Here is a 22,386-nt window from a genome sequence, read left to right as displayed (position 1 = left end):
TTCCCCCAGCAACCGTGAGGTGAGACATTTAAAATGCCACGCTTCTGATTGGATGGATTTTCTGGTTTTTAAGTTCGATGCTGATTCATGAAACATCTTTTTTTTTTCCATTAGGGGTGTGATCTTTCAGGAGACTTTTTTTCTTTTTTAACCAATGGCTACAGATCTCTTGTAGTACATAAATGCTTTAAACATGACTGTAAATATTGCCTTTGGCATGCCATAAATGGAGTTACCCACGCTTTAAGACAATATATAGGCTAGTATGTGATGAAATTATTTGATTCTGTCAGTTTGTGAGAGGTGAAGTTTGTTGAATTGTCCTTTCTGCTCTTTATCTAAGACTTACTACATGTATAAATTTGCAACACATTTGCACTGGATGTAGACCAGACATAAATATCACATGGTAATCTGAGCTATATAGCTGGAGGGGTGTACACCTGAGCCACGTCAAGTTTCTCAGCACATCCAGAGCGAGAGGTAAAAGTTCGTGTTACCCTCCTGTAAAACACTTTCACAGAAAATCTATGTAGAAGCAAATACACTGGTAAACATAAATACAGTACAGTACATCTCCAACTGTTGTTGTCCTACACAGAAGTCAAAGGTACAAACATTGTATTTAACATATCACATACACACAAATGTGCTCCTGAACAAACAGTTCTTTGTTCATGCGCCAGCCAGCCTACTTCCTGCAGGCATTGTGGGTTGTCTTCTGTGCACTCTTTTTCAGGTTGTCTTTGACTCCTTTGGTGCACTCCCACAGAGGAGTTCACACTGACTTGGCAAAATGAGGACTCCTGCACTGCTTCTGCTGGTAGGCATGGAATAAATTAATCAATGACAGTAACAATAAGGGATTTAAGTCTTTAAACAAAAGCATTAAGAAAAAGTTGAAACTTTTTTTTGCCTTTACCATGTAGTACTTGTTTTGATGGTGATGCTTGTGATTAGAAAGCAACATGTTTTCTGCTAATTTTTCGATTTAAATATTCTGCAAGCAATGGTGCCGGTGTAGCCGAGCGTGTTTGGTACATTTAGTTACGGAAAGCCTAGATGTGAGCACGGTAACATGAGCGCTTTAGAATTCAGTGCTTCCCCACAGCCATTATCATAAGCTTAACCATTTTTGTCTTTTTCTCGAAAGTCAACCAGTCATCTTGGTAATAGGCTGAAATGTTGATTTGTGCTTTAAATGACTTCCTGCTGTACTCTGACTTGATACAGTGCAAAGTTGTTTTTCAGTTTGAATATAATGTTGCCTATAGATATTTTCATGAGGGAAAAAACAGCTCTAGTGATAAACACTGTTGCACATAAAGTTGGAATAATTTTGTTTTTAGACACGTGCTTTTTTTCCCTATTTTGTACAGATCGGTAATCACCTTTGACCTGTAATGGTGTAATGATTACATACTGAGTCCCAGTTACACATCTATCAAGAATAAATCACATTGTCAGAGTAATTTCATGTGAAGAGATAAAAAAAATATTTTATTCCAACTTTATGGGCAACAGTGTACCTAATATACATGCAGGATATGGATATCGGCTACAATTTGCTTAGAGGTCTTATTTATGTCTTTGTGCATAAGAAACCAATATAAGTGAATGCCCAAAGGAACTCTGTGTTGGTAAATGCAAGTTATGCAAATTTACAGGCTTTCAGTTATGTTGCAAGATGCTGATGGTCATATGAACTATGTTTTCAGCTCAAAAATGTCCAATTTCATCACAATTAATACTATATTTTAATGTCACAAATGGCCAAGTTATATTTTAACTGAATTTACCTGAAAAAAAAACATGCCATTCTTTTACATTCCCCAATTTTTCTTACAAGATTATATACTACATATCACGTTTTATTTTTACAGGTTGCAATATGGAGTGTCGTGCTGATCCATCCTGCTTATGTTACGCGAATACATACATTAAGAATGTCACGCGTCACTTTTTAAATCAACAGTTTTCTAATAATAAGTATTTTTATAAAGAAATAACAATTCTATATTGTTATTTACTCTTTAGTATGATGATAAACTATATAATAAATAATTATGATAGTAGTTTTTGTACAGAGATCGTTTCTGGAAACGGTGACATGGCTGCCGAGCATCAGTATGATGGGATCCGTAACAACCATGTCACATCCGTCCACTGCCACATTTTGTGTTTTTGTGTCAGCTGTTATTGTTTTAGATCCACAATACTAACATTTATGAATAAGAGGAGAATTAGCAATAGTAAGTATATAAGTTTATTACTAATAAAGTACTGGTACTGACCAGAGCATCATGGGTAATGTCACGTCCGTCCACCAGCAAAAGTTTTCACATTCATGTGCTATTCAAAATCCAATATTTCTGAAAATATAGCTTCCACTGTCAAATAATATCAGTAGTCTGTGCACAAATGTATTAGCATTATTTCAACACAGTTCTATGCATTTCTTACAATTTTTTTTTTCCTGACAAAAATGGCCACTCATTTGACCTCCTAAGTAAATTTTAGCCGATATGTATTTTTTTGATATATTGTCATTGAAGTTTAAGGTGCTCATGCGTGCTAAGTTTGCAGAAATCTGTTTATGGAAAGACAGATTTGTGATTAAATTTACTACAAGCGTGGGTATTTGGGTTTTTTTTTCTGTGACTTTCACATTTGGACAACCTGGCTTTAAATTATTTTCATGGTTATGACACAGCCTAGTGTTTTTAACAACATTGTGTCACTGGCTATCTAAATATTTTGAATGACTGATCAGATAAAAAGTCAGAGGAAACCAAAAATGATCATGGTGACTGATAAAAGTGACTTCAGCAGGAAACCACTTAAACATTTTCAAAACTGCGGTGATGTGATCAATGCTCTGTTAAAAACCGACCACACAAATTAATCAGAGCGAGAAACAAAGTTTAAAGACAAGACTTCGATGTTATTTTAGGTTAGATGCTGAAACAGAGGAAGAATCACACTGTATGTACAAGTTAAATTAAAGATGATGTACTCTTAGAGGGGAAAGGACATGTATTGGAGCTTGTGAATTGACATTACGGAAAAAGAACAAGGGAAAAATAAGACCTTGTTCAACAACTTCACTTTGTTTCAACAATTAAAATACTCCAGTAACAGTCTTTCAGTGTGGTGACAACAGAAGTTTGACAGATGACAAACCTACAAAAAACCTGTCCTGTCTACTGCCAGTCAGATAATTGTTAGCCTTTGTCCTTTAAGTTAAATCCATTAAAACATTCAGACAAGAAATGCAAGGTAAGGATCCCATAGAAAATTTACTTACGTGGGAAACAAACACACAAATGTATGGTAAATTCTTTGGGCCCACTTTTGTCTTTCAGTTGTGGAACCTGCAGGTATTTACTGAACAAAGCATCAAGTATGGAATCAACAGAAAATATAAGCTATATTAATTATAATGAAGGAATGCATCTCTATTATAATTCACTATAATGCATTTTTTGGTCATTTAATTTAGGTTACTCAGATTCTCTGTGATTGATAAAATAGGGGCTAATGCTATCCTCTTTTTTTTGTTTACCATTTACTTAAAAGACACAAGGTTTTTTCCTTGGTTGTTGTGGTTTCCAGCCACAGTCTAGAAATGTACAGATGAATTTCGCAGTATCTTCCTTGGAGTGTGACCGTATCTTTTTCATACGAGCAGATCAACAACAGGCTCGTTCCACTTTGCATCCAATATATGTTAGGATTTACTTCAACCAGCCTACAGTCCAGAGGGCTTAGGTTATAGATTTTAGACATCGAAATCGATATTTGTTACCTCAGGAGAAAGTGTGATTGGAAAGTGTTGGGAAAGGCGGTAAGATGTGCTTCTCATATATGTTAGAGTTAATTACATGCTCTTTAAAGTTCCCTGGGAATCTGTATTACTTGCCAATTTTCCTTTTATCGTAGGTTGCATTGGCAGCCTTGGCAGAACATCATGACAACAAATACAGCAGACTTGCGAAACGGGTAAGTGTTTCATGTTTAGAACTGCAAACTTCTGACACAGTGTTATGCCTCAGAGGAAAAAGTATTAATCATATGCTTATTATCCATTCTTGGTTCATTAGGAGGTTTTAATACGTTCCAAAAGAAGGTGGGTTCTATCAACAATTGAAGTAGTGGAAGAAGACCCTGGTCCATTCCCTAAACAGATATCACAGGTGAAGACATTATTTTGTAGGTGTAACACTGGTAAATACGGTGACATCATCAAAGTATCATTCGTTGTGACTTGGCTGCTGAATTGTGTCCACACTAGATGTATAATGACAAGTTTGAGGAGGGGAAAGGTCACAAATTTTCTATAAGTGGACATGGAGTGGATGAGGAACCCACAGGAGTGTTCAGCATCGATGCAAACAACGGAAAGGTTTACGCTCACAAGGCCATCGACAGAGAGATTTTGGACAGCTTCCATGTAAGCTTTCCATATTAGACATTATTGGTTTCTGTTGTTTTTTTTCCATTACTATGACTGAAAGAGCTAATTTACCTGCAGATCAAGTTTGATGTCTTGGACAGAGACTCAGGATCAAGATTAGATAAGGAACTGGCTTTTGATGTGGAAATAAAGGACATAAATGACAATGCACCTACATTTGATGAACGTGTAAAGAGAGCAAACGTGAAAGAAAATTACCCAGAAGGTTGGTATACAACTCCAGATTATCAGTCGCAAACTGTTTCATGCTTTTCTCTGACACATTCACACCTTTCTTCATCTGCTTGAAGGTTACTTGCCAGTGCAACTACGAGCCACGGACTTTGATCAAGAAGGCACACCCAACTCCACAGTCACCATCAGCGTGGTGTCACAAAAGCCTGATAACCCCAAGTTCACCATAGAACAGTTTGATGAAAGAAACGCACAACTAAAATTCACAGGATGCTTTAACTATGACGTAAGGCTTACTCGTCTATTGTACCAACATCAGTGGGCTGCTGCCAGTGTTGTGTGTAACAAGTTACAAAGTAATGTGTTACAGTAACGTGACTACTTTTTTTCGGGTAAAAAGTAGCGGAACACGTTACTACTGAAAATTTGGTAACAAAACATAGTTCCTTTTTCAATTCAGCACTACCTTAGTTTTCTTAGGGACAGATTTGACAAGAGTCACGTACAATTTTTTTTCCCCAAATCTTTTTTACACCCTAAGAATTATGTGCGAACGCATTGTTTTCGATGTAAACATCCAGTAGTGAAACAGCTTAGTGGTGGTGTTGAAGCCTATGGTTGTCCAATGCTCTGTTTGTGGCATTTTTTATAACAAAGAGCACAAAAGAAATACCTGCTATATCCTCTATAGTAGAACTTTATGGAGCCCTACATATTTAGGAAAAGATATGTGGTTCTGCCCAAAGTCGTGCAACATAAAAGTAACATAAAAGTAATGAGTAATGTAATAATAATAATAATAATAATAATAATAAATTGCATTTATAAAGCACTTTTCATTCAGCAGAATCTCAAAGTACTACAGAGAAAAGACAGTCCAATAAAAAAATCAAAGAATAATTAATAAAAAATCTAAAATAAAAAAATAATAATAAAAAATAATGATGCAAAAAGTTACTTTCCATAGAGGGCAACTAAGTAAAATAATAGATTACTTTTAAAGAAGTAATGAGCAAAAGTTACTTTTTAAAAGTAACTTCCCCAACACTGGCTGCTGCATATATGTACAGTGTTGTGCAAGTTCCTTCCAAACTGTAATACATTACAGATTACTTGTTACTGCTATTTAAAAGTAATTCCTTACCTTACAATATTACTGTCTCAGAATTGAAATGCGTTACATGACTCCTGTATTACTTTTGAGTTAAATACAGACTGGCACATACGTAGTAGGAACCCCCCCCCCCCCCCATACGAGAGATAAGAGAGCTTGGGGACATGTAAATTTGCGCCCCAATGTATATGTGGACAGATAGCTCAGTAACTAACGCTACGGTCTACGATGTTCGAATCTCAGCAGGAACGTTTGCATTTTTTTTCAACATTTTACATGTTCGAACAGGGGGTGTGGCGCCGTGGATAACAGTCAATAAATCCGCAATCGATAAAGAATTCTAGCTAGTCATAGAAACGTTAGCTTACCTTGTCATAGCTGATCACAGGGATCATGCTAACTAGCTTCTGTAAAGCAGGGCTAGGGTTAGTAATGAACTTTCGTCCATGTGGCCAATGTACTGCCTTCACCCTTTGGCTGACCAAAAACAGGAAATAGAACTTTCTAGCTGCGTTTTTGATTCCTCAAGGTCTGAAGGTCTCATGGTCTTACTGTTTTTTTTGTTTGTTTGTTTGTTTGTTTGTTTGTTTTAATTTGAGCAATTAAATTCCGGTCAAAAAGTGTGTTGTAGCACAAGTGCTGTTGAACATGTACTGAGTAAAACATTACTGAAAATTGATTAGTAATGCCTTACACTATTGCGTTACAGCAAAAAAGTAATCTGTTACTGTAATGCATTACTTTTGTAACACATTACTCCGAGCACTGTATATATATATATGTACGCTCATTCACACACATACACCTCTCATCTACTAATTTCATATCTGACGTACAGTTCTTTATTTTTTATTTCAGACTGCTAAGGCTTATACCATTATGGTGGAAGCTAAAGATCACGGAACACCAGCCCTTTCTTCCACTGCTACCATCATTCTTGGCATTGAAGACACAAACACTCATCCACCGGTCTTCAAGCAAAATAAGGCAAGAATCTTTAAAGAATGTATTATAAAAATGGCGATTACAAAAATGATGTCCTGACCTCATATGTTCTGTCTTTACAGTATAGCGGTGAGGTGTTAGAAATGTCCACTAGCGAAGAAGTTTTGAGAGTTGCAGTCGAGGACAAAGATAAGCCAAACACTCCTGGATGGCGAGCCAAGTACTTCTTTATTAAAGGGAATGAGGATGGAAACTACAAAATCGTAACTGACCCCAAAACAAATGAAGGCATCCTCAAAGTTATCAAGGTACTCCTACACTTTTCATTAGAGGTCTTTAGATTAAGCCAAGGCTTTATTTGATCAAAAATAGGACCAATGGCCCTGTAGCTTACCGGCCAAATTAAAAGCTTTGGGAAATGTATCCAGATGCCATTTATTATCACCCAGTTATGTGTATTTATTATATTACAGAAATAGCCCATGTTTTGGTCATATTCCAATCAGATCTGTAAAAAATTCAAATTCCAACTTGATATCATTGATACTTAGTGATTTATTGGATCAATCCACTTCCTATCTCTTATAATGGGAAAATTTTTCAAAGTCGCACCAAATCCAGAATCAGATCCAGATCGAAATAATTTCAATATCTTGTGTTGACATCATCATAAAGAGGCTGTATACCAAGTTTGAAGTCAATCAGAACTGCAGTTTTGGAGAAGAAGACGATTGAAATGTTTTCCCCATAAGAGCCCATGTTAAATTTTCCGTAAGTTCCCAGATCCAGAAGAAGATCCTGATCAGCATGTGGCCATTATGTTTTGGTCATCTCCCCATCAGGGCTGTACTGTAGAAATTTCAACTTGATATCATTTATATTTACTGAGTTATTGCATCGATCTACTTCCTTTCTCTTATAATGGGGACATTTTTCAAAGTCGCACCAAATCCAGAATCAGATCCAGATCCAAATAATTTCACTAACTTTTGTTGACATTATCATAAAGAAGCTGTATACCAAGTTTGAATTCAATCGGAATACCAAGTTTGAATTCAATCGGAATTGTCGTTTCGGAGAAGAAGACGATTGAAAGTTTTATAACGGACGACAGATGATGACAGACACCACCGCCGGACGCCACATGACAACAATAGTTTACGACCTTTCGGCCGGTAAGCTAATAAAAATCAGCTATACCAGATATGATTTGTAATGTTTTCCTTTCAGGGGAAGGATTTCGAGCGGACAACTTTCACCAATCTGGAGATCGGAGTAGAAAATGAGGAAAAATTATTTGTTTGTCCTGGAAAAGCTCCAGCCAAACCTGCAGCTCCAAGTGCAGTCAACATCACAATTAAAGTGATCGATGTCAACGATCCACCTCATTTTGATAAAGACACCGCTGATGTCTACCAGAAGGAGGAGGAGGTACCAGGGAAGGTGCTGTTTGTTCCAACAGTTCATGATGTCGATTCTGATGTCGACAAAATCAGGTTGGTAACTAACTGCTGGCCTTAATTAGTTTAACCATCTTACATACATAACTTTTTTGGATCAATGTAGAGTAATAACAGTTGCAGAACATAGCCAAGCAGAATAATGTACTAGAAGTGCATGCATTTAAATGTATGTAAGTGAATAGAATAATAACCAAGTACTTAATCTTTAAAATGTTAAGAATAAACTGTACCACAAAGTACCACAAATATGTTTCACTTTACACAAGGAAGCAGGGGTGGATCTACAGGGGGGCAGATTTTTATGTTCATAAAACTGCGCTAGTAAAAACAAACAGTGTAACTCTTCAATGCATTGAATCAAACAATCAATGAATCAAGAGTACTTTAAAAGATGTTTTATCCATCATTTCTTCTATTGTATTTATTTACAGAGCACATCTTTTACTTACTTACTTTTTACTTTTACATGGAATATTTATTATTTATTTAAATGATTTTAGTACTTTTATTTTTTAAGAGCTTCAGTTTTATTTGGTTTAAACACTAGTCTTGCTCCTGTTGTGCATTTAGAACACTTGGGTAGCATATTGATATGGGGCATTATTTATCAATAAGTAATTTTGTCACTCTTTTGTTGAATCCTGGATCCATTTATGTACCATACGCATAGGGAGTCCCACACAGACATCTTGCCCCCCTATACCATCCCATGTAAAACCTTCTACTAGATATTCCCCTGATTTACTGCCAATTATCCAACTACTAATTTGATTGTTATACCCCTTTTTTTGTAGGAAAACCTGCAACCTGATGCATGCATCATCAAACTAGCATAACATATATAAAGATGTTGTGAATGAACATATTAATTATTAATTCAGATTTTAGATTCAAATCCATTTTTCTATTTTACTGCAATCAACAGTATTTGCTAAATGCTTTCTTCTTTCTCTCACCGATCTCTTCTACTGTAATCAGGTTTGAGCTGATAGATGATCCGGCTGACTGGGTGACTCTTGATCCAAAAACAGGAAAAGTTACATCGACAAAGACGATGGACAGAGAGTCACCCTTTGTTGATGACAACAATATCTACAAAGTGCTCGTGGCTGCTATAGATGATGGTATAAAACAGCTCTGCATACTATAATTCAACCCAAGCATTGTAATGTGGTCAAATAAAAATCAAATGCTAAACAGGTTTTTGTTTTTTTTTTTTGTTTTGATTACTAAGGTGAGCCTCCAGCTACAGGTACATGCACTATCCTGATCCACCTGGGGGATATCAATGACCACAAACCGAAGCTGGCCAACAGCACTCTGATTATGTGTGGAAACAAGAACGACAAAGTCACAGTGGCTGTCAATGATTTAGATGCACATCCTTTCAGTGGACCCTTTGCCTTCTCCTTGGGGGGAAAGGACAAAACCCTGAAGCAGCGATGGAAACTGGATCCTGCCTTTGGTTGGTATATGTCCTCTTTAGTAAAACATTTACTCTGGTTGAGAAGCTGTTATAACATCTCTCTTTATACCTCTTCCATCAGGTGAGGAGGCTGTACTCATTAGCCTGAAACCACTTCCTTATGGTAATTACTCAGTGCCACTGGTTATTCAGGATCAACAGAACATGATTGGACAGGAGACTCTTGTTGTGTTGGTGTGCAACTGTGGGAAAGGGGAGGAGTGCCTGAAAAAAGACCCACTAACGGTGAACCTTGGGGGAGCTGCCATCGGACTCATCATGGCAGGACTCTTTTTGTTCTTGCGTGAGTATAATCAGTCAAAATCAGTTGGATCTTGCTCAATAAACCCAAGCTGAGACGTGTCACAGTACAAACTTGCCATCTTAAATTCAGGTGTTGATGTATTTGTTTGGAGCTTCAGTTTGCGTACACTAATGTTTAATTTGTATTAAAGTAGTATATTGAAGAATCTCTATCAAAGTTGTGGTTTACATTGAAGACACCCTGGAATCCCTGCATTTTTATGTCATTTTAATATAAATTTAAGAATCTCATAAAACTTATTGAAGAAAACAGTTGAGTATCAATTAGTAAATGTATATTCTCTCAGCTGAATATTGAATGAGGCAACTTGCATAGTGAAATATAATTCTTGTTTTCCTGCAGTACTGATATTCCTCTTCATGTGCCAGTGTGGAAAGCAATTCCAGGCTATCAGACTGTTGCAGGACGAGGGCAACCAGACCCTCATCAAGTACAACCAAGAAGGAGGAAGCTCTGAGTGCAAGGTGTGTGGTGGACTTGAGATAAAACCTTAAAACTCCATGCAATTAAAGCTTCAGTTTGCAGGGTTTTTATTTATTTGTTTATTTTTCTGCATCTCTCTTGAACCCGTTGCCGTATCATGACTCAACTGCAACTCCAGTGATGGACTAATTGGTCAGTCATAGGTCTTCTTTTCAGAGAGGGAGGATATAAAGCATGTGATTGACAGCTGTAAGGGCCAATCACTGTGAAGGATCTGTCAGACACAAGTCTATTGTACAAATACGTCCCCGAGGCAACACGTCATACTGATGTATGGCATCAAACAGCATTGTGTCAACTTTATATACAATGGTGGGACAAAAAAAAAAAGCTTTTGGACGCCCCATGCATTTGTGATATATTGCATTAAGAATCACTCTTAAGTCATTTAACTGCCAAATGTTGTGCTATTCCTGAAAGCCACATGCTCCCCTCTGCATGTGCACTGTTCTGTTGAGGTCAAAACAGGATGTTTCAGCAAGAAACACATCCAGGGCATGATGCTAAAACTGTCAAGAATAGAATTTTATTTAGTGTTATTTTTTCTTGTTAACAATAAACCAAAAAAAATAATCTGCATTTGTTTGTCTGTCTGATGCAGCCATACTTAAAAAAAAAAAAAAAAGAAGATTTTTCCTCAAATGTTTTATGATAATATTTCCGATTTTAAGGGTCTCCAAAAACTTTTTTCACACCACTGTACATATAGAAGGTTGTGTATTTTTAAAGGCTGTCTTATTTCTCCTTTATTTCTGCCTACTGAATGTTGAAACTGAACGTATCATCTGCAGAAATGTAATGAAATGAAAATACGTACTACTTGACTATCCTAACTAGACTTATTCAGCTCAATCCACCAAGTTGTCAACTGTTTTATCATAGCTATCACATTTGTCATTTTCCTCTGTTCTTTGCTCTGTGCCCAGGCTGAACCGACCTCGCTGCTGAGCCCAACAACCACTATGACTGTTACCGACAGTATAAAACAGTCCAACATCCAGGTACTACTGCTGCTCCCCTTCAGCGTCTAAGTCATGATTCATACACTTGACTTTTAAGGTACATAGAAATGCCTAAGGCCTAAGGTGTTTCTGTATCTGCTCAATAACAGGGTGTGTCAATAGTACAAAACTATTCGTTACAAAAACCAAGGTGTTCCGTCTAGACAATGCACTATACCAGTAAATATACATCTTATAATCCTGCTAAGAAAAAGACTGACAGAAAAATCCAGTAACTTGGTTATAAGACTTGTCTATCCACACAAGATAATGAAAGATGGACAGGTATGTGGTGTAAGACTGCTAGTATGCATGCCTGAACAGACTTGTGACATTAATTATAGGGTATAGAACATGCTATGTGACTTACAGTGACCTGGGGTGACCCATTTCTAGTGGTGAGACATTCTAAGGAGTCTTGAATTGCGCTGAGGGATTGCTATGCAGACACTTCAGGGGTCATAGGTCACTTTAGATATTACAGTGAGGTTTGAGGCACTCAAAGTCAACCGAGTACATTAACCCATAAAGACCCAGTGTGACTTTTGTGGCAGTTCCCAAATGAATTTATCTCTCTATTTAACTTTTCTTAAGTGCTTTATCACCATTTGTTATATTATCCTCTGTATTTTACATTATGATTATTATTACTTTATTTTACCAGCTTCTCATTTACAATGATCACCTGGCAAGAGGCCCCAACAGACAAAAACAGTGACTAAACAAAACAGAACAAAAGAAAAGAAAAGAAAAGAAAAGAAAAGAAAAGAAAAGTGGATAAAAGGAAACAGGACAGATGAATCCAAGACTCACAAGCAATAGTGAAGAGACTATGAAGTTAAAAACAACATAAACGACGACTAGAGTGTATGGGGAGAGAGCAGAAGGGGAGAGTCAGCACGTGCAACAGTCAACTAGGGAATGTTGTAGTTTCTGTTTAAATGTACAAAGCGATGGGAGAGCTGAAAGTTTAAGGGAGTTTTAAAGAAAGTTCCAATCATTTGCTGCAGCAAAATGAAAGGAAAGAAATTTCTTCAATAAAAATCAGGTATTTTCCCATATTTAATTTACTAATCACATAGATGTTCATAAAAACTCAGAGTAAAGTTAGTTTTCATAATATCAAAAACAGAGAAAAATGAAGAAAACGTGTCTTTTTCAATCCAATCTCTCAATTAACTGAACATAAACCCAGTGTGTCCATCCAGTCATAATCCAACTCCATGGGTTTTACTGGTCAATCAGTGTTGTTCCACGGTAACTACGGAGCCCCTGAATGTCCAAATGGGTCATATCTGACGACCATGAAAACAAGGGAGTAGGTTTGATTCTGACATTGCTGGGGACACAAAAGGGCTCCAAGACAGCACTACTGAAAGTTAATGTTTTTTGTTTTTTTCACATTTGCGATCATAATTTCACGTCATGCAGAGCTGATCAAACAAGCAAACAATCATAGTCAGTCGGTTAAAGCCATTTTGGCACCCTAGGCGAGATATGAATTTGGTGCCCCCCTCCCTTAAAAAACACACACATGCACACATATAAACCAACTAACTAGCAGTAAGCCAAATAGAAACATAAATAAATCAGATAGAAACAAATATAAACCACATAGAAACATATATCAAACAAACAACCAGCAGTAAACCATATAGAAACATAAAAATATCAGATAGAAATATATATAAACTACATAGAAACATATATCAAACAAACAACCAGCAGTAAACCATATAGAAACATAAAAATATCAGATAGAAATATATATAAACTACATAGAAACATATATCAAACAGCCAACTAGCAGTAAACCACATAGAAACATAAATAAATCAGATAGAAACATTTATAAACCAGTCAACTAGTAGTAAACCATATAGAAACATGTATAACCCAGTTCCTCATCAGTAAACCACACACCTTAGCAGATATCTCATCTCTTAATCATCTACAGTTCCATTATTAGCCAACTTTGCTTCATTTCAGTTCAGCTAGCTGTTGCTAGTAACATAAAACATTTTTTAACATTATAAAAGGTTACATACCTCTGTAATTGGATGATTTTTCTGCCTCCTCTATTCTCCTCTTCTAAACTGTGCAGTTAAGGCCTTGGAAAGCCTTTTCATGTTGATAAACTCTCCATCCTTTAACTGGATGCTAGTTCAACTCCTGTCTGACTGTCACTCAGCTCTGCTCTGTCTCTGTCACTCACACACACAGTGAGCACCGGTCTGGGAGAGTTCACCTGAAAAATTACAGGGGGGTTGTTGTTGTTGTTGTTGTTTTCCTCTCAGTTTTTTTTATTTTTAAGACAATTAATGAGAAATGATCATGTTATCAGTTATCAGCCTGCACCACGAACCAGCCCTGCACACGCATGCAGGCAAACAGACACAAATGTACAAATGTACATGTAAATGACACCTCTGATATTCAAATCCATCTAGCTGACATGACCCAGGCAGAACAAATGCATACATGTTGACAACTTACGCTAAGCTGTTGGAGATATGAACTTCCTCCTGTCCGGTCCAACGTTTTTTTTCCTGTCCTGCCCAACCAGCGGGTAACGGTAGCTTTTACAAGTAGATGGAGTAACAGCGGGGACGGCCAATCACATGTACGATAGTAAAACAGCAGAGCCAATCGGAGAGTGATAATTACGTTAGAGGCGGGACTTCTAGTAGAGACCGACTTTTAACCCTTTGTGTGCCATAAGCATGGACTAAACACTATGGACAGCGGTTGGATTGGTAGGGACAACACAGTCGCGTGGCTGGATACAGAGGGTACGCACTTACGTCACTTCCCCCCCGGGCCACGCCCCTCTAAGCTAGACTGAGTGGCAAAAACCAACCTGTTCAACATGGCGGAGTATAGCAGTAAACACAGCCAGACCGGGAAAATGTGAAATATGAAATTAAATTGAGGACAAATGGACTGGACATGGATCTGTACGAGCGACCAAAGAACAAGTGGTCCACCAACATTGACATGTGCACAGAAATGGAGTATCCTGCCATCCAGGGTGTAGGGGATCATCGCTATCTTTTTTTTTTTTTTTTTTTTTTTTTTTTTGGGATCATCGCTATCTTTACCTGAAACAAATATACATGGTTTCATCATCACTGACAACCAGGGTCCAAAACTAGGACCCAGAACCAGCTGATCCAAATGCATTTACAGTAGACCGTGTACTGACCCCAGTGAATATATGCATGATCTACTGGGACTGAGGAGATTTATGTCTAGTTCAGATCAAGTACTTTATACAACACAGATACTACTGCTGTGGACCAGCAGGGGACCACTGAATTCTGGGAAATAAGGAGATTTATACCACCTGTTTTTAAATTACCACATTATTCTGGAAATATTATGGCTTTATTGTCAGAATATGACGACTTTAATCTAATAAACGAATGACATTTTTGTTAAATTATGAGGGTTTTTTTATAACTACGACTTTATTCTCATAACATTGTGATTCTTTTTGTATTGGGCTTTATTATCATAAAATTACGGGTTTTATATTGATATTTTATGACTTTATTCTCATAGTGACAAGTGTTTTTATTTTCTTATGTGGCCCTAATACTCCATCGTAGCTTTATTCTCCAGTTCCCCTTTATTTGAAAAACTAGGTTAGCCTCAGTTTAAATTAGTTTACAAATCATGTACGAGTACAAGGTTCAGAATCATAAAATTAAGACAAAAACCATGAAAGAACTGATCATGAAACCAAGAGCTTTACTAAGAAGTAATGTTAGCCAAAACAATACGTCATTTAAGGTCTGATTTGACCCAAAAATACAGCATAAATTAATGTTACCTGACACCAAACAGGATCCACAGATCTAGGTTTGGTGTCCTGGATTTGTGGATCCACCTACTTCTCTTTTCTTTGTCTTTCAGTGCCTGTAAAACAATAGCTCCGACTGCTTTTCAAACCTGTTCATACAATCAGTCACACAACAGCACTTCCCCTTTTTTTTTATTAAATATTGTTCTTCAGTTTAGACAGTTTGAAGCCAATGCTGTTACTCATCTCCTTCTTTCTGCCACTCAGTGGGCGGAACCATGGTGACTTCCACTAGCAATGACATTATGTGCATACCCTCTGTTGGTAGAGACGTGTCCCTAGGGTCCCCATGCAATTCTACGCCCCTGCATGTAAAAATAAATAACTGTATTTTACACCAATTATTTACATGGATTGATAGGATTAATGGATCAGAAGTTATTTAACATTTTAGATCGGTAGATGATTTTGATCGCCAGTGGTTGTTTGGGTCTTTATGGGTTAAAGTAGATTTACTATATATGATTTATCAACCAAATGTTCTCAACATTATTTAATATTGCAAATTTTTAGTCATCTTGACCTAACTCCATATGTTAAACTACATTACCAGTTTTTCCTGGCCATATTTATAACAAGGCTGAAATATTTATTTATTTTTATTTTTATTTTTTCTCTGCCCAACTAGCATGTTATGGCTCCACCAGTAATGACAGAGGAATTCGACATCTACAGCAACACAATGTACTCAGTAAGTTCCAAGTCTTTAAATAACTGGACACAGGATCTATTTGAACTATATTTTCCAGCACTATGGACCTGTTAAACCAGGATGAATACAATGTTCTGTTCTCTGTAAGGCTTTGTGGTTCTGATTTCATTTACTGGATGTTCTTTACAGAGGAACAATGAGTATTACATGAACAGTTTGGGGATGCAGAATCAGAGGGAAAGTATGAGGAACGGTGGATGGAACAGGGTGAGTGACTATTGCTGTGATACTAAAAAAAAAAATAATTGCTGTTAATTGCTCTTTTTTTTTCTTCCCCAAATGAGTGTGTTGTTGTTTGACACTTGTGAGCTACACATTACACTAAGGAGTATGATATGAAGAAACAAAACCTAAAACTTCACACTATTTTTTTTATCCACAAGAGGGAGCCATATCCTGTTTTAAAGTTACAGTAACACTTTTTTTTCTGTATAGTAACAGGGGTGAGATGTTTTTTTCCCATGTCAGCTGTTTGTAATATGTTTCCATTGTTTTTAAATTGTTTGAATCAAGTAAACTGTTGCCCATATTTTGAATAAAATATTTTTTTACGTCCTCTCATGAAACTATTGTGATACTGTGTTTTATTTTCGATGGATAATGTTTAACTGGGACTCAGTATGTAATCATTCAACCTGGTCAAAAGTGTATGAATAGGAATAAAAAGAGGAATGTGTCTGAAAACAAAATTATTCCAACTTTATGGGCAACAGTGTAATTGAAAAACGAAAATAACTAGCAAGTGTATTGGTGATTGTTTATTCTTACATATATTATTTATTCTCTATTTTTATTTCTTTTGTCAGGACATTAAAAATACAAAGGCATTAGATGCATTTTAAGAGCAGTTTGTGATGCTGTTGAATATATTTATAATATTCTCTTGAAACCCAGGAAAGTAAAGGTTTTGGCTTTTTTACATTAAATAATTGCCTTGAATGGAAACAGCATAATGCTACATTTTTTTCAGATACTTTTTTATATGGAATGGCCTTTGCAGTGGACAGTTTTGTTTTTTTTTTGGTTTTGTTTTTAAGTAATGCTGTGAAATTCTTGTCCCCTACAGAGGACAAAAATGATGGTTTAACAAAATTAAGTATTTTTTTCTGAACAAGTCAAACTAGAAATGAATAAATGCAAAAATTTAATTTCACTGAATACGTACTGGTTCCAGTGAGACAATGTCCACCAGTGCAGATAGTGACAATAAACAAAAAGTCAGATTAGGTGTACATCTCCAAATATGTAAAACCAGACTGACTTAACATGTATGTCTTCTTCACTTTCAGTTCTCTTCATATCATACAAACAGGAGCACCATGCGGGTAAGTAGAGCAGGTTATTGGCTTTATACAGATTTAAAGGTTCGGTGTGTAAGACTGAATGCAGAAATAGAATTGACTTTTCGTAAGTTCATCTGTTTTTAGGAGTATAATAACCTGAAAATGAAAATCACTGCTTTTATTATCTTAAAATGTGGAACACAGTGCTCTTACTTGAACTTCTATTTTTCTCTTTTATAGCAGGTGGCATCTAGGATTAATTCACATTATTGTCTGCAATATCAAGGAACGTTACAGTTATCATCCGTTTAACAAACATGGGATCTAATAATGGCCTTTCACATCTCTGCTTGGTTTGGTCACTTAAGCTGTAAATGTAAAAAAAAAAAAAAAAAATCAACAGAACTGTTAAGACAGGAAGCAAAATTGTAGGTAAATCTCAAAAACCTCAACCGCTGCACAGAGAGGAAGAGCAGGAAAATAGAAAGGATCATGGTAGATAGTTTTCACCCCCTCCTGTAGAACCTGTGAGGTCTGGGAGGAGATACAGGGTTCCTCTGACTTAAGGAACTTTTACAAAAGTCTTTTATACTGAACGCCATTAACTTACTCAATTCTACTAAATTTGCCAAAACAATGTTAACATAGACTGCCTGAATACAATGTTTTTTATCTGTACTGTAACCTACTTTATTTGCACCATATTTTATTTATTTACGTGTATTTTACTTTTCTTATTTTTCTTATATTTTTCTTATTATTTTATCTCATATTTTAATACTATATGCCGTGTGTTGGAGAGCCAAAGACAATTTTCCATCCTGGCGGACAACAAAGATCTATTCTATTCTATTCTATTCTATTCTATTCTATTCTATTCTATTCTATTCTGTTCTGTTCTGTTCTGGTTGACCAAAAAATTAATTGCATATTAGCCTATAAATAATGACAACTCCAAATTTTTCACTTTAGTTTAGTGGGAAAAAGTTAAATTAAATTATGAAAATGTTTAAATATATAAACTACCCTTTCACAAAAAAATATGAATAACCTGAAAAAAAAATAAAATCTCTTTTGTGAAATTATGCAACTTTAACAATATTATACCTCATTTTATCATTTAGATCAGATTTACAAAGGCACAAAATACAGGGGTTGGACAAAATAATTAAAACACCTTAAAAAATCAACAAAATATAATTTAATATAGTGTAGGTCCACCTTTTGCGGCAATTGCAGCCTCAGTTCTCCGAAGTATTGATTCATACAACTTGTGAATTGTTTCCAAAGGAATGTTAAGCCATTCTTCAGTTAGAATACCCTCCAACTCTTTTAGAGACGATGGCGGTGGAAATCGACGTCTTACTTGAATCTCTAAAACTGACCATAAATGCTCAATAATGTTGAGGTCTGGGGACTGTGCCCGCCATACGAGATGCTCAACTTCATTAGAATGTTCCTCATGCCATTCTTTAACAATTTTAGCTGTATGGATTGGGGCATTATCATCTTGAGGTGAAGGTGTTTCCATTATTTTGTCCAACCCCTGTATTTAATAACAAGTAGGGTATTGTTACAATTTTGGACACCCTCGACTATTGACATCTTTAGTGGGATTTTTGCCTGATTGGAACCTTTGGTGGTCTGTTTTTGGCTTGTGAGCTGTATGTTTGACACCCCCGACCTTAACATTCATTTGGCTGCAATCTATAGCTTCACCACTAGATGGCACTAAAGATTATACACCGAACCTTTAAATGAGAAGAATCTGTGGCGTAATCCACTTTAAACTCATCTTGCTCACAAACACTGTTTAAACTGTGATGAAAATGTTGTTTTCTCTGTTCAGGGTGCATCACGGTACGGCCACTCCTTCAGTATGCAGGCAAATCAACAAATTGAAGATCATCTCCACAGGGTAAGGGAGGGCCTCATACCACACACTGATACCTACACTGACTGCAAAGAATCCTATTGAAGTAGATTTAATTACAGTTTATTCATACTGTAAATGTGGATAAAATCCGATTCATTCACTTTTTGCAGTTGTTTTACACAATGAAAGACAAAATGATAAAAAAAAAAAAAAAAAATGCCTGTCTTTGCCTAAATCAGTTCATCTATTTTTCCCTCATTTTGACAGAAAATCCAAATGATTGCCATGAACAATCCGGACGACCCACTGTACAACCCCCATGAGTATGCCTACGAGGGACAGGGCAGCAGATGCCAGTCGCTGGATAAGCTGTCACTCAGCAACTGGGGAGATGATTTGCAGTTTCTGAACGACCTCGGGCCCAAGTTCAAGACGCTGGGAGGAATCTGTCAACAGACAATTCAAGAAAAAAACATACAGCTCTAAAGCGCGTTGCTGAACTGAGATTTGAAATCAGGTGTGTGAACTGATTTGACAAGATCTTTGGAGGAAGCTACCATTCGACAATGTTTGGATTGTATGAGTGCGCTTTTGGCGTTTAACTACTTATAAGTTAGAGCCACATCTTGTATACTGGCATTGATCCACAAAAAGCAGGATTATGGAGTTTAGGGTGTGTTTTGTTTGCATGAAGATGGAATTAATGCACTGTACAAACTGCCACGCTCCGGTGATTTGAAATGTCATGCTTTGACAGTGAGTGGGTGTGTTTGGTTGTTTTGGTTTTTTTAAATTTTGCTTTTCTACAAGTGATTACTGCCAGATCTCAGTGCTTTTATCAGCATATCATTCAATTCTAGCTTTGCAGGTTTTTATCAGGACAGTATTATTTCCATGTTTTCAACTGTAACCTATGTAGTTTGTTTGGAAAATGGGATATTTTTTTTCTGACAGTACATGTTGAGTTTCTTTTGTAGTAAATTCAATGAACACCAGCAAAAGTCTGACCGGTCGAAGTCTTTCTTGTGCAAACATTTCCCCTCCTCAAATGACGCACTCGAAATACAAATTACAACTTGATCCGAAGTGACTTAAAGGGTGGAAGGAACCAAAGACTGGTTTGGGTGACTATGAGTCAACAGTTTGCATTAATAATGAAGTGTTTATGATGGTATGTTGCACAAGCTTCAGGACTTTTCATTATATTTGGGTGCATCTATGAAACTGGTCCCTAAAAACAGGACATGGTGGCTAAAAATTCAAACCAGATGTAGACTAATGTTGTGAAGCAAGTTTGGAAGCACTTTGGGTCTATTTTAAAAAGAAATACTGACATAAAAGAGAAACTTTTTTTCAGATAAAACACATTTTTATATTACTTTACATTATATTTAATACAAAAATCTGTATGTAACAGGGCTAAAAGGACACGAAAATTTCACGCTACTATTTTTTTGAATATCTTTTTATTCTCTCACAGGTACATTTTGGGAATTGAACTAACACAGTGTCTTTATTTATAGTGGTGTATATAAGACCATTTCAAGCCATGTTTTCAAGATAAAATGCACTGACACCTAGCTTTTCATGCTTCAGTTTTGGACCTATTTTTGGCCCCAATATTTTGTTAAAGATTCATTAATTTTGGGATGGCTCAGAGTAAGAGTATAATTTTTTTGCATTTATCTGAGGTCATCATTAGGTACATCCTGAGGGGAAAAACGTCTACATTTCTTTATTATTGGGTCTAAAAAAGCTGGCAAAGTGCCAGGTACCAAAATGTACCCAGTTTCATAGAAGCACCCATTTATTATAGGTGGAGATAGTAAAGCACATCATACAGAAAAAGATGCTCAAACATAAATATCTTTATTTAAATTTTGGCCTTTTGATATCATGTTAAATTGGTTTATATTTGAATTTGATAAACTGTGCAACTCTATGATAAGTCTTTATACGTTATTGTACACTATGAAGCTCACATTAAGCTTTGACATGATAAAAATTGAATTTGATACTTAACTGCATTGCCAAAAAAAAAACTTTCCGACGAACAATATTTCTTTAGACTGCATGTAGCTTTAATTACAGGGTGCATTCATTATGGCGTCATTTGTGCCACGTAATGCTTATGCAATTTCACGAGCAATGTCACAATATTTATGTTTCTTATAACTCCACAGAAAGGCCCACACCTTTTCTTTTCATGTTCTCCTTGTTGTCTGCGTGGGCTATCTCCAGATAACCTGACTTCCTTACAACATGCACGTTAATAGGTCTAGCACCCTCCACGATCCTCCCAAAGACGATGTTCCTAAAATGAATGAATGAACATTTATTTCCATCCAATGATGAGTCAATTTTTCTCCAATGATGGGAGACTCGGGCGACTGATGTCTCACGATGTTCAAACCTGTTCATTCAAGTTATTCAGGAAGTCAGCTGACGTCATGTTTTTGACACATAACCTCCCTGAAACTAGACCTGACCAACTGAACCAACCCCAGATCATAACACTGCCCCCACGGGCTTGTACTGTGAGTGCTAGGCGTGATGGGTAATCACTTCATCTGCCTCTTTTCTCACCCTGATACGCCCATCTCTCTGGAACAGGGTCAATCTGGACTCATCAGACAACATGACCTTTTTCCATTGAAACACAGTCCAATCTTTTTGCTTTTTGCAAACTGATAGTTGTTTAAAAAACTAGAAGCACTCGGAGAGCGCAGACCTCCGCCAAGGCTGATCAGTGGCCCCCCCGTGTGCCCCCCCACGCCAAGGAGGTTATGTTTTTGCCAGGGTTTGTTTGTCTGTCTGCCTGTTTGTTTGTTTGTCTGTCCGTTAGTGTGCAACATAACTCAAAAAGTTATGGACAGATTTTGATGAAATTTTCTGGTCTGCCCCCCCCCCCCCCCCCCCCCATGGGCCCTCCACCCCCGATCACCACCAAAATTTTATCATTTCTTCCTTATCCCATTTCCAACAAACCCTGAAAATTTCATGAAAATCTGTCCATAACTTTTTGAGTTATGTTGCACACTAACGGACAGACAAACAAACAAACAGACAGACAGACAAACCCTGGCAAAAACATAATCTCCTTGGCGGAGGTAATAAGAAGCTACTTACTGCATCAGTTTAAGGATGCTGAACTTAATGCCTGTTGAAAAATATGAATGACTGCAGTAATTATCCAATGAAAG

The 22,386-nt window shown here is 36.7% G+C and overlaps 1 protein-coding gene across 1 annotated transcript; it reads left to right on the top strand.

The window, feature by feature from the left end:
• Nucleotides 1-740: 740 nt before the first annotated feature.
• cdh26.1 (cadherin 26, tandem duplicate 1) lies at nt 741-20,190 on the top strand. Its single transcript, XM_030139153.1, has 19 exons — nt 741-823; nt 3,943-4,002; nt 4,104-4,196; nt 4,295-4,453; nt 4,535-4,682; nt 4,768-4,937; nt 6,624-6,752; nt 6,833-7,018; nt 7,941-8,206; nt 9,152-9,297; nt 9,408-9,638; nt 9,721-9,942; nt 10,306-10,427; nt 11,373-11,447; nt 15,941-16,003; nt 16,154-16,231; nt 17,314-17,349; nt 19,157-19,225; nt 19,451-20,190. The coding sequence occupies exons 1-19, from the start codon at nt 797-799 to the stop codon at nt 19,667-19,669; spliced, it is 2,499 nt and encodes an 832-aa protein (XP_029995013.1). The 5' UTR covers nt 741-796; the 3' UTR covers nt 19,670-20,190.
• Nucleotides 20,191-22,386: the final 2,196 nt, after the last annotated feature.

This window comes from Sphaeramia orbicularis, chromosome 7 (assembly GCF_902148855.1).
Source record: "Sphaeramia orbicularis chromosome 7, fSphaOr1.1, whole genome shotgun sequence".
Taxonomy (NCBI): domain Eukaryota; kingdom Metazoa; phylum Chordata; class Actinopteri; order Kurtiformes; family Apogonidae; genus Sphaeramia; species Sphaeramia orbicularis.
The sequence above is the reverse complement of the archived record's forward strand: the minus strand, read 5'-3'. Positions and strand labels throughout refer to the sequence as shown.

What these genes read in the sequence shown, in the direction of transcription:
- cdh26.1 (XM_030139153.1), top strand. Translation starts at nt 797, where the DNA reads ATGAGGACTCCTGCACTGCTTCTGCTG. An exon ending in TCTGATGTCGACAAAATCAG is followed by an intron (nt 8,207 to 9,151) that starts GTTGGTAACTAA and finishes TACTGTAATCAG; the next exon opens with GTTTGAGCTGATAGATGATC. An exon ending in CAAACAGGAGCACCATGCGG is followed by an intron (nt 17,350 to 19,156) that starts GTAAGTAGAGCA and finishes TTCTCTGTTCAG; the next exon opens with GGTGCATCACGGTACGGCCA.